The sequence below is a fragment of the Canis lupus genome, chromosome 13, assembly GCF_011100685.1.
Source record: "Canis lupus familiaris isolate Mischka breed German Shepherd chromosome 13, alternate assembly UU_Cfam_GSD_1.0, whole genome shotgun sequence".
Lineage (NCBI taxonomy): Eukaryota > Metazoa > Chordata > Mammalia > Carnivora > Canidae > Canis > Canis lupus.
In genome coordinates, this window is record NC_049234.1 from 30180242 (window position 1) to 30193908 (window position 13667).

At 55.3% G+C, this 13667-nt stretch overlaps 1 protein-coding gene across 2 annotated transcripts in view; it reads left to right on the forward strand.

Annotated features, from left to right (window-relative positions):
• The first annotated feature begins 211 nt into the window (after positions 1-211).
• The window catches only part of CCN4 (cellular communication network factor 4), a 38568-nt gene continuing 25112 nt past the window's right edge, over positions 212-13667 (forward strand). For both annotated transcript variants that reach the window (XM_038555565.1, XM_038555564.1), the window contains exon 1: positions 212-490. Coding sequence is in view for 1 of the 2 variants with exons in the window: in XM_038555564.1 (XP_038411492.1) it covers positions 412-490 (79 nt within the window). In the remaining variant the exon portion in view is untranslated. The remainder of the gene's footprint in view (positions 491-13667) is intronic.

Sequence of the window (13667 nt, forward strand, 5' to 3'; positions counted from 1 at the left end):
CCACCTGGCACCCTCCCCTGGTTTACCTCTCCCCACCTTTGGGAAATACCTGGGCGGGATGACCCCAGTCCCTTCCGTGAGAATGTACTGCCCCAGTGTGAAATCACAGCCCTGTGACTTTCCCTTTAAGAGCTGTCAGAGCCAGAGAGGCTGGCCAAGCTTGGGCAGGAGGTGGGGACAGAGGGAAGAAAGGAGAAAAAAAAGAGAGAGAGAGAGAGAGAGAGAGAGGCAGGAAAAGTTTTTTCAGAGGAAAATGCAGGGTTTATCCTTAACTCTGACGTCAGATCTTGCTTTAATAAAACCCCCCCCAAGGCTGTGGGAAGAGGCATATCTGGTGCTCCTGATGGGCCAGGCCAGTCTCTCGGCCCAGCTCCCCCGAGAGGCGGCCGGATCCTCTGGGCTGCTCCGTCGATGCCGTTGCCGCTGACTTCCAGGCATGAGGTGGTTCCTGCCTTGGACGCTGGCAGCAGTGACAGCAGCAGCCGCCACGGTGAGTCCCGCCTGGAGGGGCTCAGAGAAGGGACCCAGATCCCTTCTCCCACTGGTTCTGCTACGTGGGTGGGCAGATCCAGGGGGGCTGGGAGCGTGGGGGCGAGCTGGAAGTGACTGGCCCCCACGGAGGGGCCAGGGCCAAGCCCAGGGGGAGGACGGGGCTGTGCAGCGGGAAGGGGGCAGCCCCCGCGGTGGCGGAGGGTGGGCGGGGGTGGGCAGGGTTGCACAAAGCAAACAGGTGCTCCACGCCCGCCTTTCACACCTGAAACTCAGCAGAAAGGGGGCACTTGGTGGATTGGGGAGTCGGGATCCTGGCCCCCAGACCCAGCTGTGCCTGGGCTGGCTGTGTGACCTTGGGCCAGTCACTCCTCCCTGAACAGCGAAGAAGTCCGCAGGAGGCTTGTCAAGTTTTGGGTTTGGAAAATAAGGCTCCAGATGCTGGACATACTACAAGTAGGGGAGTCAGAAGACACCCGAGAAGGCCAGCTTTCCACAAAAGTGCTGCTTTTGGGCAAACACTGCTTGCGGACGCTTTTGAACCCCAACCTCGGGTGCCTCGGGCTGGCACAGCCACCTACAGCGCAAGGGCACATGCACATTGGGGCCCCGGACATGAAGCCGGCTGTTTCGGGGGATCCTGTGCGTGCTCTCTCTCCTCTCCCTGCCCCAGGGCTCTCCTTCAAAGCCAAGGGAGAGGGTCTCTCTGAGAAGCCAGGGGAGCAAGACACGTGGCAGCACACAGCCAGCCTGCTGTCTGCGGGTGTAGACGCAGGCCCAGGACGGGCAGGAGGTGGGCAACGGGGAAGAGCTCCTGAATCCAAGATCCCACAGCCCCAGCCAGCGCCTGCTGCCTGTGGTGACGCCAAGAGACAGAGGGAAGGTGGCAAGAAGGGTTTCATTACCCACGAGCCCTGAAGCTTCTTTGGTGATCAACGTGCCCCATTTGTGGATGAGGAAGCTGAGGCTTAAGGTAGAGCTACTCGCCATGGGCTCAGAGTCCCGGGCTCTGATTTAACCAGATCTGAGGCTGAGAGCCGACCCAGCCCAGTTGCCTCTGGAGCTGGGGGAATGGATGCTTCTCCAGGCGCCGCCGTAGTATGTTTGAGGAGGGCAGGGGTGCATCTGCGTGGTTGGTTGTGCAATCCTTTATTTTAATTAATTTATTTTTTTTGTGAAATCCTTTAAAGCTTGCATGGGGCCCACCCATGGTTGGTGCCAAGCCGTGCTGCAAAAAGCGATGCTAACTTCATTTTATGGAAGAAAGAAACAGATGCTTAGGGCAAGCAAGGGACTTGCCCAGGGTCTCACGATTCGTAAGTGGCCAGGGCTCAAATTGAGATCTTCTCCTGCCCGCCAAATCCTGCTCTTTCTTCCAGAGCTTTCCTAGCTTAGGGTCAACTGAGCGTTTCCTACAGACTGGAGCAAACCACAGAGAGCCAAAGCAGCCTTTATTGGGGGTTACTAGGGTTGGGAGGACAAGGCGTGGATGGAGAAGAGGTGAGAGGGGCAGGGTCGCAGGAGTCTGAGCGAAGAGGAGGAAAGAAGCTGTAGGCAGGTCCAAGTACGTTGGAGCCCGTTACCTCCCAGGATGGGGGGTGCTGGGGAGGAGAGGGGTCCAGATCCCCAGGGAACCTGCAGCATGGGAGCCCAGAATCCAGAGAGACACGAAGAGCAGGATGGAGGGGAGGCTCCTGGGAGGCAGTGGGGCACCTCTCCTCTGTGCAGCCCCCCACTTGGGGACCTTCTCTGGGCCCCCAACATGACCCAGCCCACATTGGTGTCCAGATCCAGAGGCTCCCAGACAAAGCCCAGCATGAGAGCTCTTGGAGCATCCTAATGCCCCCCGTGAGGCCTGTGAGACAGATGGCGACCAGGGCTTTGCTCTCTAGCCAAACGCCATACATGGCCTTCCTCTGCTAACTAACATAGAACAGGAATGCAAGCTCCTCCGGGGGCCCCGGGGGATTTTCATGGAAAAATGATTATAGATGTTCATATGGAAGGAGCCGTTTGTGAGACGTGCCGAGGGAAACATGTTGAGGAAGCAGAGTTCTGAGGGAAGACTTGCCCTATCAGATAGTGAAATGCCATCTGAAAGTTCTGGAATTGAAGGAGCAAGATGCCAACCAGGAAGAGAGAAATTGAGCAGGACAGGGCAGCGAGCTCAGAAACTCCACGGAGCCTCCTTGGGAATGTGATCTGTGATCAAGGAGTGAGGGGATTTTACAGATTTGACTGGTTTTTCCATCTCTTTATTCTTCTGTTCCTTCTACATGGACAATACCCACCCTGCGCTAGGAGAAAGGGGCTACGTTTAGTGGGTGCAACCAATGGCCCGAGCCAAGGGCCTGTGTATATGAGACCTTCCTCAGGTCACCCAGCAGATACTCACTAGCATATACCGAGCACCCCCTAAAGCCCTTACAGCAATACTACGAAGCAGACGTGATGACCCCTCTTTGCCGATGCAGAAACTTGAAGGTCAGAGAGGTTCAGTCATTTGCCCGAGGTCACACAGCTGGCAATTTTGAACCTAGGTGCTGCTCTGTGCCACACAGCCTGCGGCCTAGCTGGCCCACGTAGCCATATAGAAATGAGAGGCCCATGGTTTCTGCTCCTACAGCACGTAGAGGCCAGAGAGACACAACAGCCACCCCCGCCCATGGGGAAGACGGGAGGCGGGGGTGGAGGTCTCCAGGACAGAGAGGCTGGGTGCAAGCTCTGCCAGGGCTGGGCCAGCTTCAGCAGGTCCCTTACCGGCTCTGGGTCTCGCCGTCTTCTCTCGTTCATCGAGGCTCACCACCTCGGCCCTACTAGCTCCCTGCTGAAGGCTCTCAGAAGCCTGGGACTGGGAGAAGCAAACTACGTGCCAGTAAGTCCCCGGGCACACGTTAGGTCTGTGGTCGTCAGTGTGTAGGTGAGACCCACGTCCTGTCTGCCATATAAACGCGGGGATATGCACGGGCTTGTGTGTGCACGTGTGTCGGAGATCGTGGCTCGTCTGAGTGTGTAAATCGCCACGGTGTGTGTGATGGTACACGGATGCACGTGTAGGGTATATGAGATGCAAGCTCATTCTCCACTCCCGGGACCGACCACGGGGTGGTGTGGCCCGGTATGCGGCGCAGCCCTTTTAAAAATGTGAGAACATAACATAAACGCTGTGCCTCCTCTACAACCCCTGTCCACGGCTTTGGATCTGAGCCAGCATTTCAAACCCCACCCCAGGCCCCTGCTTGGAGCCTCTTCCTGCAACTTAGACGCTCTGCTGGTCGGCTCGGGGCCGCGGCCTGCCCCACTTGCCGCCTGTCCGGGGGATGCTGGCGGGAGTGTGGCACCACCAGGAGCTTTCCACCTGGCACGGCGCTTGGCAAAGCTTCGCCCTCTGGGATGGGCTCCTTGGAGAACCAGACCCTGACTGTGGGTGAGGCCGCACCTCCGGCCCGACGGCAGACTCACCTCCCCCCCCAGCTTATAGAAGAGGCCACTGCCCCAGGCCAGCAAAGCAGCCAAATGCCAGGAGGCTGCCTTTGGCTTTGTACAAGGATTTGCGCCTGGGATTCCTCCCAGGAGACTTGGCCATCTCTCGGGGCAGCAGGGAGGGGCCGTTACACATACTGTGAGCTCCACATGGGAGAGAGGGAAGCAAGACAGCAATGGGCCAGGCTGGAGTCCCAGGAGGGGCTGGGAGGCCTGCCAACCACAGTCGGGGAAGCAGAGCAAGGAAGGAAGTTTCAAGCTCAAATCATACAATACTGTGAATGTCTAAGAGCGAGGCTTTGGCACATGGTACATTCACTCAACACCCCTGGAGCTCCCGGTGACTCAGTAACGCTGATGAGAATGAAGGTAAACACAAATGAAGTGTTCACTGTATCCCAAGCACTCTATGTACAGCAGCTCACTTGGAGGCCACACCTATGAAGCCACCAGCATCCTCATACTGGCACTGTCCCTCATGGCCACTTGCCACAGGAGACCACTGGGTACCTGAAATGAGGCTCCATCCCAAGGGAGATGTAGAACACACACCAGATTTCAAAGATTCAGTACGAGTACAGGAGCACCACAGGCTCACTGTGATTTTTCTATTGACTCCATGTTGAAATAAGAATATTTTTAATATGTTGGGTTAAACGAATAGAACACGAAACTGACTTTCACTGGTTTCTTACTAGTTTTCTGGCTACTAGGAAATATAAGATTCTATATCTGGTTCACGTAGTGTATTACTAGACCGTGTTGGCCTGGGAAGACGCCAAGTGTCCATAGATGGGTTTTAATAGGTGGAGGGGGGCCAGATATTAAGGGTTCTAATCCCAGCTCGTCCACTGAGCCAGTTTTGTCATCTGTGAAAAGATGTAATATTAGTACTTGTTTCCTTGGATTATTGAGAAGATTAAGGAATGAAACAGAGATAAAGCACGGGAAGCCCCAGCGTAGCCAAGGGGAAGTGGGGACGTGATTCACTTCACTCCAATAGCAGGGTTGGGGGCCCCAGCTTGAGTGGAAGCACTGGCTGCAGGCAAGTGCCAGGTCTGAACAAATGAGCAGGGGTTCATAAAGACCCCAGACCCAGCACCAGGTGGGCGAGAGGAGTGGTAGACTTACTGGTGGACTGTGCTGGGCTCAGGGCTGAGTTGGTCTCCTGAAGCTCCCAAGGTTTCTACATCCTGCCAGCTTCTTAGCACATTTTGAAGGAGTCAATGGACATGGTTGGATTATCACATAGGAGAGAAAAATACTGATGGTGGCTGTGGTGAAGATGATGGTAGTGCTGTGAAGGTGATGATGAAGCTGATGATAATGATGGTGGTGGTGGTGGTGGTGGTGGTGGTGGTGGTGCTGGTGCTGATGATGGTGGTGATGATGATGGTGGTGGTGGTGGTGATGGTGGTAAATATGACAGTGGTGGTGATGATGTTGCTGATGGTGGTGGTAGTGATGATGACAGTGGTGCTGTGATAAAGGGGATGATGATGGAGGTGGTGATAATGATGGTGGTGGCAGTGGTGGTTATTATATTAGTGGTAGTGGTGGTGGTGGTGGTGATGTTGGTAATGATGGTGGTAAAGATAACAGTGGTGGTGAAGATGGTGCTGATGGTGGTGGTGGTGATGATGATGGTAGTAGTGGTGATGGTGGTGGTAGTGGTGATGATGGTGTTGGTGGTGGTGGTGGTGGTGATGGTGGTAAAGATGACAGTGGTAGTGATGATGGTACTGATGGTGGTGGTGGTGATAATGGTGGTGGTGGTGATGATGATAGTGGTGCTGTGATAAAGGGGATGATGATGGAGGTGGTGATAATGATGGTGGTGGTGGTGGTGGTTATGATGATAGCAGTGGTGGTGGTGGTGGTGATGGTGGTAAAGATGACAGTGGTGGTGCTAATGGTGCTGATGGTGGTGGTGTTAATGATAAATGAGGGTGCTTGTAGTTGAGAGTTGGGTCTTACAACCCTGAGTCCCTTGATGCCATCCACGGTTTCATAGCCCACTCACTTGCTCGTTCCATGGATGCTGACAGCCTTGCTGCACACCCAGGCCCTTCTTATTTCTAGAGAAATGATGATACATGGTCACCTCTGTTCCGCTGTCAAGAATGGCTCATGTGTTGGAGGTAGATTTTTACGCTATCAGAGAGGAGCATGTTGAGGAATCCAAAAGGAAGCTCAGAGAGCTTCAGGAGAAAAAATATGAATTCCAAGACTCTGAGCCTGAATTCCTGGGGAGAGCCCCCAGGTACATGCATGTCAGCTGGCACCCTGGTGATTCTTAACACACACTGGATTTCAAAAATCACTTCTGTATCTCGCCCAGCCTTGACATTCTGCTAATCCACCAACTGTCATCCTGTTCCTCCTCTCTGGGAAAGGGGGAGGCGGAGGGGGAAAGGGAGACAGAACCAGATGAGAAGGAACCATGCCTCTCAAAGTATGAATAATGGACATTCCAGGGGATGTGATATCATCTGTGCCCACCCACCCCAAGGCCCCCAGTCTGGAGGCTAGTCCAGGCTTGAGACACCGACTGTGGATCTGCTAACCCCGGTAGGGGTGGGCGGGAGGAAGGAGAGGAAATGAGAGCCTGGGGCCCCAAGAAGAGGAAGGGAGGGGTCCAGCCCTGTCCTTCCCAGAATCTTGCATTGAGTCTTGGAAGTGATAGAAGGGGTGTGCGCTATGAGCCTGCCTGGGGCAGGATGGGTCAGGGGGTGAAGATTGGAGGAATATTCTGAGAGAGCAAGGACGTGCCACCCTGTCCTTGGGGCAGATGGTGGACTGGCCTGGATGCTTGCCTTCTCAGTGTTTGTTTTCTGGTTTTAAAAATGAGGAGGTTGGACTTGAATCCTAAACTTGCTTCCAACTGAAGCATCCAGAGTCCTAGGGTCCATTCACCCACTCACTGGGCGACCCAACATGGCACCAGCAGCAGGGCTCATGGGCTGTGATTCCCGTGCTGTTGCTCTAGGATGGGCACACATCACTGGCCCTGGCACTGAAATGGGTGTCCCATGCTCTGGGATGACCCTCCAGACATGCATCCTCCCCTCGAGGTGTTCAAAGATGACTTCCTGTCTCGTCTTTCAGCCCTCAGAGTGTATCGCAGGTCTCATAAAGCCAAAAAGCACTCCACCAGCTTAATCTCCACCGCGTCCCACCATCTGAGGGCTTCCCCAGTCAGGCCTGGTCCTGAGGGTTCTCAAGTACTACCTCCAAAGAGCAATCCCAGGCACCCACAGGCCTACTGCGTCGGGCTGGACAGGGGTCCAGGACTCCAGAGTTTTAACACTTCCCAGCACAGAGGAACCTTGAGGTCTTGCAAGTTTGGGAGACACCCTTGAAGGTAACAGTGCCTTTGGAGCACTTAAGTTCCCCACTTGTCTCCCCATCTTGGGGAGAATGGCTCCATCTGCCCCTATCAGAAACCTGGGGCCATCATCCACCCTTATCTCTGGCTCCCCACTCCTCCCAGCTGCCGGTGGGAGCACTGGGACCTTCAGCAGGGCCCTCCATCCAGCACCTCCCCCTGGATCCCCTCCAGATGCCCTCCAACCTGGAGGCTCAAGCCCACGTGTGGAGCTTGGAGAGAAGAGTGTGAATTCTGCTGGCAGGATGATTGGGAGGAAACCAAGGAGTTTGAATTTAGGAAGGGGATCATCTTGAGCACCTCACTTAGCCCTTTAGAGTCTCAGTTTCCTGTGACACAGGGATTGACTAAATGTCACCGTGCCAGAGAAGGAGCTGGGGCAACACAGAGCCCGGGGCAGCTGGGCGTGCCACAAGTCCCACCAGGCTCCTCGCTCTGAGTCTGGCCAAGCCTGCCTTCCAGCCTCATCCTTTGGAAATGCCTTCGGTCACCTTCTTCCCAATACAAGGCTGTTGTCCCAAATATGCAAGTGTCCTCCCGGTGATGCAGATGCTCCTGCTGTTCCCTCTGCCTGAAGCCTTCTCCCCCACTTCTCTGCTCATGGAATCCATGCTGCTGTAACTGGAATCCTCCAGGAAGCTTCCCTTGGCTTCCACCAGGAGGAGCTGCCAGCGGGTGCCCACAGGTGCTGGTTCTTGCCCAGGTAGAAGGACACAGGTCACTGCGCAGCTCTCCGCTGGCCTCGCCGCATGGATGAGCCACCCTGCCTCACGCTCCTACCTCCCACAAGGACACAGCCCCAGGCCCTGGCACCTGCTGTGCCCTACCCTTGGCCTTGCTTGTGCTTTCTCCCCTCTGGACCTGACACCTGCCATATGTAGCTCAGCAGTCACTGTGGGTGCACATTATAGGTGTTGGCTGAACGAATGAATGAGTGAAGTGAATGAAGAAAACCAGAAGGGCTGGGCAGGTTGGGTGTAGAGGGGATGGGGAGGGAGGGAAGGCACAACACTGACCTTTCTAGTGGAGACGTTGTGCCAGGGAAGGGGACGGGGGATCTGACGGTAGAGACCAGGGCCTGATGGCTAGGAGGGCTGAACGGTGAGCAGGAACTCACAGGCTGCCCTCCACAGCCCAGACCAGGGGTCCGAAGGCCCCGTGCTAGTCAGGCCCTGATTCAGTCTTGGGGCCCCGGTTTCTCCATCCGAAATGCAGGCAGGAAACCCATCCTGCCCGTGCTGGACGGCGTGGAGAGGCAGGGCAGGTGGCAGTGCATGGCCCGGGGACAGAGCCCGCTCGGCCGCTTCCCACTGGGCCTCAGCCTTTCGTCTGTCAAGTAGACTTTGAAAGTCCGGCTCACAGAGCCCCTGTGACCCAGAGAGAGAGGGCAGAGGAGGTGCGGAGCGCGTGTGCAGGAGACTGGGCAGCCGCAAGCAGGAGAGCAAATAAATATCAAGGTGCTCTGGTGTTAGCAGGGGATTGTCTTCGAGGCCCGGCGGAGAGTTCTGGAACAACAAAGCTGGAGGGCGGGGGCCTCATGGATTGGGGGCTACTGCTGTCTATCTGTCCGGTGGACACTGCCCTTTAAACCTTCCTCTTACACACACACACCGAGGCATATACACACAGAGAGACATAGGCATACACGTGTGCACACACATGCACGCACACAGGCATACATATGTGCACACACAGGCATACACACACAGACACAGGCATACACGTGCACATGCCCAGGCTTACACACGTAGAGACACAGACACACATGCATGCACACAGGCATACACACAGAGAGATACAGGCATACATGTGCACACACATATATACACACATAGGCATACTCATAGTGAGGCACAGGCATACATGTGCACACACACTGGCATACACACACACAGGAATACACACACATTGGAATACACACACAGAGACACAAACATACACGAGTGTGCACACACACACACACTCATGCGCACATGCACACACCTGTCGACTTCCTTGACAGCTGCTCCCGGCCCTGAGCTCCAGGGAGCCTCATCCTGACCCTTGCAAACTCCTGCTTTTAAACAACTGGAAGCATCACCCCCTGTGGGATCCCCACTGTGATCTGGGGACACACGTACCTCACTTAGTCTAACAGGAGGGCTCTCTGCAGCAGGGGTTCTTATCGTCCTCATTCTGCAGAGGAGGAAACTGAGGCAGGATTTTACCGATGATCTTCTTGCCATCGGAGCATCAAAATCACCACCTTGTTCTCCATACATGGCTGGTGGGACCTGTCCCCTGGGGGTGTCCTTGTGTGCCAGGCCCTGGCCCACGTCCACCCTCACAGACTGAGTCAGACTTGATCCAGGAGAAGGGAAGGGGGCTGAGGTCAGGCTAGGGATGGTGGAGGGAGGTCCTGCACGATCGGAGGCTGCTCAGCCTGCCAGCAGTGCCGGGAGGCGCCAGAGGATTGCCTCATCCCAACCTGCCCAATGGGCGAGCAAGTGGCTCATCAAGGCCACAGTCACAGCCCCAGGGGCCTGGGACCCAGGGGCTTCCCACCTCCAGGTGCGGGTCTAGGAGCTGAAGACGGTTCTCTCAGCCCCAACAGGCAGCTGCTCCCTCGTCCCTGGTGGAAGAACAGGCCTAACCTCAGCAGATGTTGATTTTTTCCACCCTTGTCTATATTGGCTGTTGTTCCAGAGCCAGCTCCAGCCTCGTCACCCCATAGCCACCGCCACCTCCAGTCCTGGTGCATGGAAAGCCCCCAGTTCCTTTTGATGAATTACATGATGACTGGAAATTGGGCAAGAGAAGGGCCCCTTAGAGGTCCTCAGAGGATTAGGAGACCAGAGGCAGAAGAGCAGAGTGCATGATTTTCTTGCTAAGCCTCTTAACCTTGGGGTGGCCCTCAGTTTCCCCATCTGTCAAATCAAGACCACGAGGGCTGACCTCACAGGGTGGTTTTGATCATTACCCGGCACAATGGATTGGCTGATTCGGGGGACGCACATGTCCCAGGTATGGCCCTTTAGGTCTCCTGACCATGGCCCCAGCCTACCGTCTCCATACCCCGAACCCTAGGCCCCAACACTGAGCACTGGTCACTCCTGTGCCATGCCACATCACTGCTACCTGCCTGCCTTTGCTCATGCAGTTCCTCTGCCCCTCTTCCTGGCCTTCTGGTCAATCCTCAGTCATCACCCCTCAGGACACAAGGCAAATGATGCCTCCTCCAAGAAGTTCTCCCCACTCCTCTGCCCCGGCCCTTGCTTTCTTGTCTTGCTCTCACAGCCCTTTATTTTAGACTCTGCTGAAATGCTGTGCAGAGTGGCCACTGGGTTCAAATCCCACCTCCTCCATATGCTGGTAGCCTTGGGCAAATTATCTGCGACTCAGTTTACCCATCTGCACATAGGGGGAAGCTGATTGTAAAAGCCACCTGCCTCTTAGGGTTGTCACAAGGATGAAACGACTTAGGTAGAGTGAAAACAAGTAAGAGAGGCCCGAATGGCAAAATACAGAACCACTTGTAGACCTTGCCTCGATCTTGATTCAGAGAAAACCATCTGATTAAAAAAAAAAAAAATCTTGGAGACAATCCGTGAAATTCGAATAAGGACCAAAGACCAAGCACTAACTGGAGGAAATTACAATGTCGTAACTAATCTCACTGGGGGGAATCGTTGTACGGGGGTGGCCTGTTCTAAGAATTTCTCCTGCTTTTGCACGTGCTCCAGAATTTCGGGTGCAATCACGCGCGGTGTCTGGGGTGTGCTCTGAAATCCTCAGGGGAAGGAAAAAATGCGAGTAGGTGGGAGTAATGGATAAAGCAAGCTCAAGGAAGCTGGGTGATCGCTGACGCTGGTGAAAGGCGCGAGAAGTGGGACTTCGGTGAATACGACACCTGTCTCGAGGGAAGAGCGAACAGGTCTTGAAGCTACTGACACGTGCAGCGTGGGCACAGAGCCCTGCCGCTTGGTGCGGGCGCCGAAGGGGTCGGCAGTTGTACGCCGGGCTGGCGCTCTGTCCCAGGACCGGCAAACCCTCCCATAGCAAACCATAGAAGATCGGATGGCAGATAGGCGAGGCTTTGTGGGCTATGGGGTCTCCTGCCTTGTTTTTGTTGTTTTTTTTTTTTCCAACTTTTTGAAAATGGGAAATCCATTTTTTACAAGACGCAGTGGGCCAGTTGTGGTTGCTGGGCAGCAGATTGCAACCCTTGCTCAGGGATGCAGTTACTCCTTCTATTAGTCTCTTCCCCTCAGAAGGCTGGGTGCTCCCGGAGGCTTCGCACTTGGAATTGAAGAGATGCTTCCTATAGTTGAATGAATGAATGAATGAATGAATGAATGAATGAATGAATGAACGAATGAACGAACAAGCAAATGAACGGACACACAAGGGCTCCTTATTTGGAAAGAAGTCTGGCTTCCTGACCCTTCGAGCCTTGTCCTCTACAGTGGAGTCCTCCTCCCCTGCCAGAAGCTCACAAGACTGCATGCTTATAAAGCCAATTAGCAGAAAATCCCAAAAACTCTTGCACACCCCATGACCTGCACCGTGGCCAACGCTGCGTCAGCTGCGGGGCCTCTGGTCCCTGGGAAGTCCAGCCTAGGGACAGCCAGAGCCAGACAGGGAAGGGTCTGGGCGGTGCTGGGTCCTCCCCACACTCAGGCCTGCTGACTTTAGGGGTAAGGGAGCTCAGACCTTCCTGCCTGAAGGGCAGCCCCCACCGGGATCACAGGTACAGGTCCCTAGGGGTGCTGTCCTACGAGGAGCTCAGGAAATAGGGGTCCCCCCTCCCCACTTACACTGTGACTCCCCTAGGACAGGGAGGGAGGTCAGAGTGGTGGGGAAGTCAGCTGGGCCACAGGGGCCCCACAGCTCTGGGGCCAGAGCTCATGCTTCCACTCCCCCCCAGGGCCCTCATTTCAGTAATGGGGTGAAGAGGCAAGGCAGCTCTTTCCTGCAGGCCCCAGAACAGTTCGGGGTCCCCGCCAACCATTTCTGTCTCAAGGATGCCCCCTTGTGGGGCATCTAGGTGTGGCCTCCTGAACGCGGAGGAGCCAGGCTCCAGGACCATCCCTTCCAGGCACTGAGCACTTGCCTCCCCGGGGGGAATCAGGCTCAATACCGGGCCTCAAGGAGGGGGGGGAACAGCCTTTTCCTAAAACAACCCCCTCCCCAAGAGGTTCCCATCTCCTCTCCCGGGGTCCTGGGCAGCTTGGGCTCAACCCCATTACAATCCTCATCACCCCGCATCGTAGTCTTGATGCTGCGCCTCTCACGCGAGCGCCCCTGTCCCCGATGAAGCACCCACATGCTGGGAAGCGGGTGGGCTCCATCTTCATCATCAAGCACAACATCTCAGTTCCCTGGGTGCCCCCTCCCCGCCACGGCCAGCTTCCCCCTTTCTGTTCCCTTGCCTGCTGCCATGTGTTCTTGGGAAAACCAATAATGCAAGTCAAATTGTTAAACTCCCCTGTCCCCGGGTCCGTTTTCCGAGGGGCTGCGAGACACCCTAAAATCCAGTTACCGCTCATCTTTAAACAGCATCTCCCAAACTACATTTGCAACATTTCCTACAGGGGCTTTAGTTTCCCACCCACCCACCCCCATCCCCTAATTTTCATTTGCTTCATAGGAGGTACAGTTGAAGGGGTCGATTCATTTCTTTTACCCCACGATCACCGTCCCTGTCCAAGTGTCTGGCGCTGTCTTAATCCGTTCAGGCAGCTGTAACAAAATACCACAGACCCGGGGGTGCTTATGAACAACTGGAATGTATTTCTCCCAGATTCTGGAGACGGAGATCATGGTGCCCGCGCGGTCATGTTCTGATGAGGAGCCTCTTCCTGGCTCGTGGCTGGTGTCCTGTCCCTGTGTCCTCACATGGAGGAAGGGGCGCGGGGACTCTCTGGGTATCTTTCATAAGGGCTCTATCCCCCCTATTCACCAGGGCTACACCTCATGGCCTCCCTTCCTCCCAGAGTCCTGCCGCCTATGACTTTAGAGGTTAGCATCTCAACACATGAATCTGGGGGGCAGAGGGAGCCACACACTTGCAGACCACAGCAGACCCTTAGGGACCTGTCATGAGGAGCTGCTCCCTTTTTACTTCTCCAAGTCTTCCAGTGACTTTCATAAAACACTAAGGGCAAAGCCATCATGTTCAATGAGCTGCACGAAAGCCTGGATCCCCAGCAGAGCATCCGTGTGAAGTCAGGGAATGCCGCGTGTCCTGCGGGTCCGCGTGGATGGTGCTGTGGGAGGTGGGGCAGGGCGTCAGCAGGTGACCCACGGAAGTCACATGTTTGAAGAG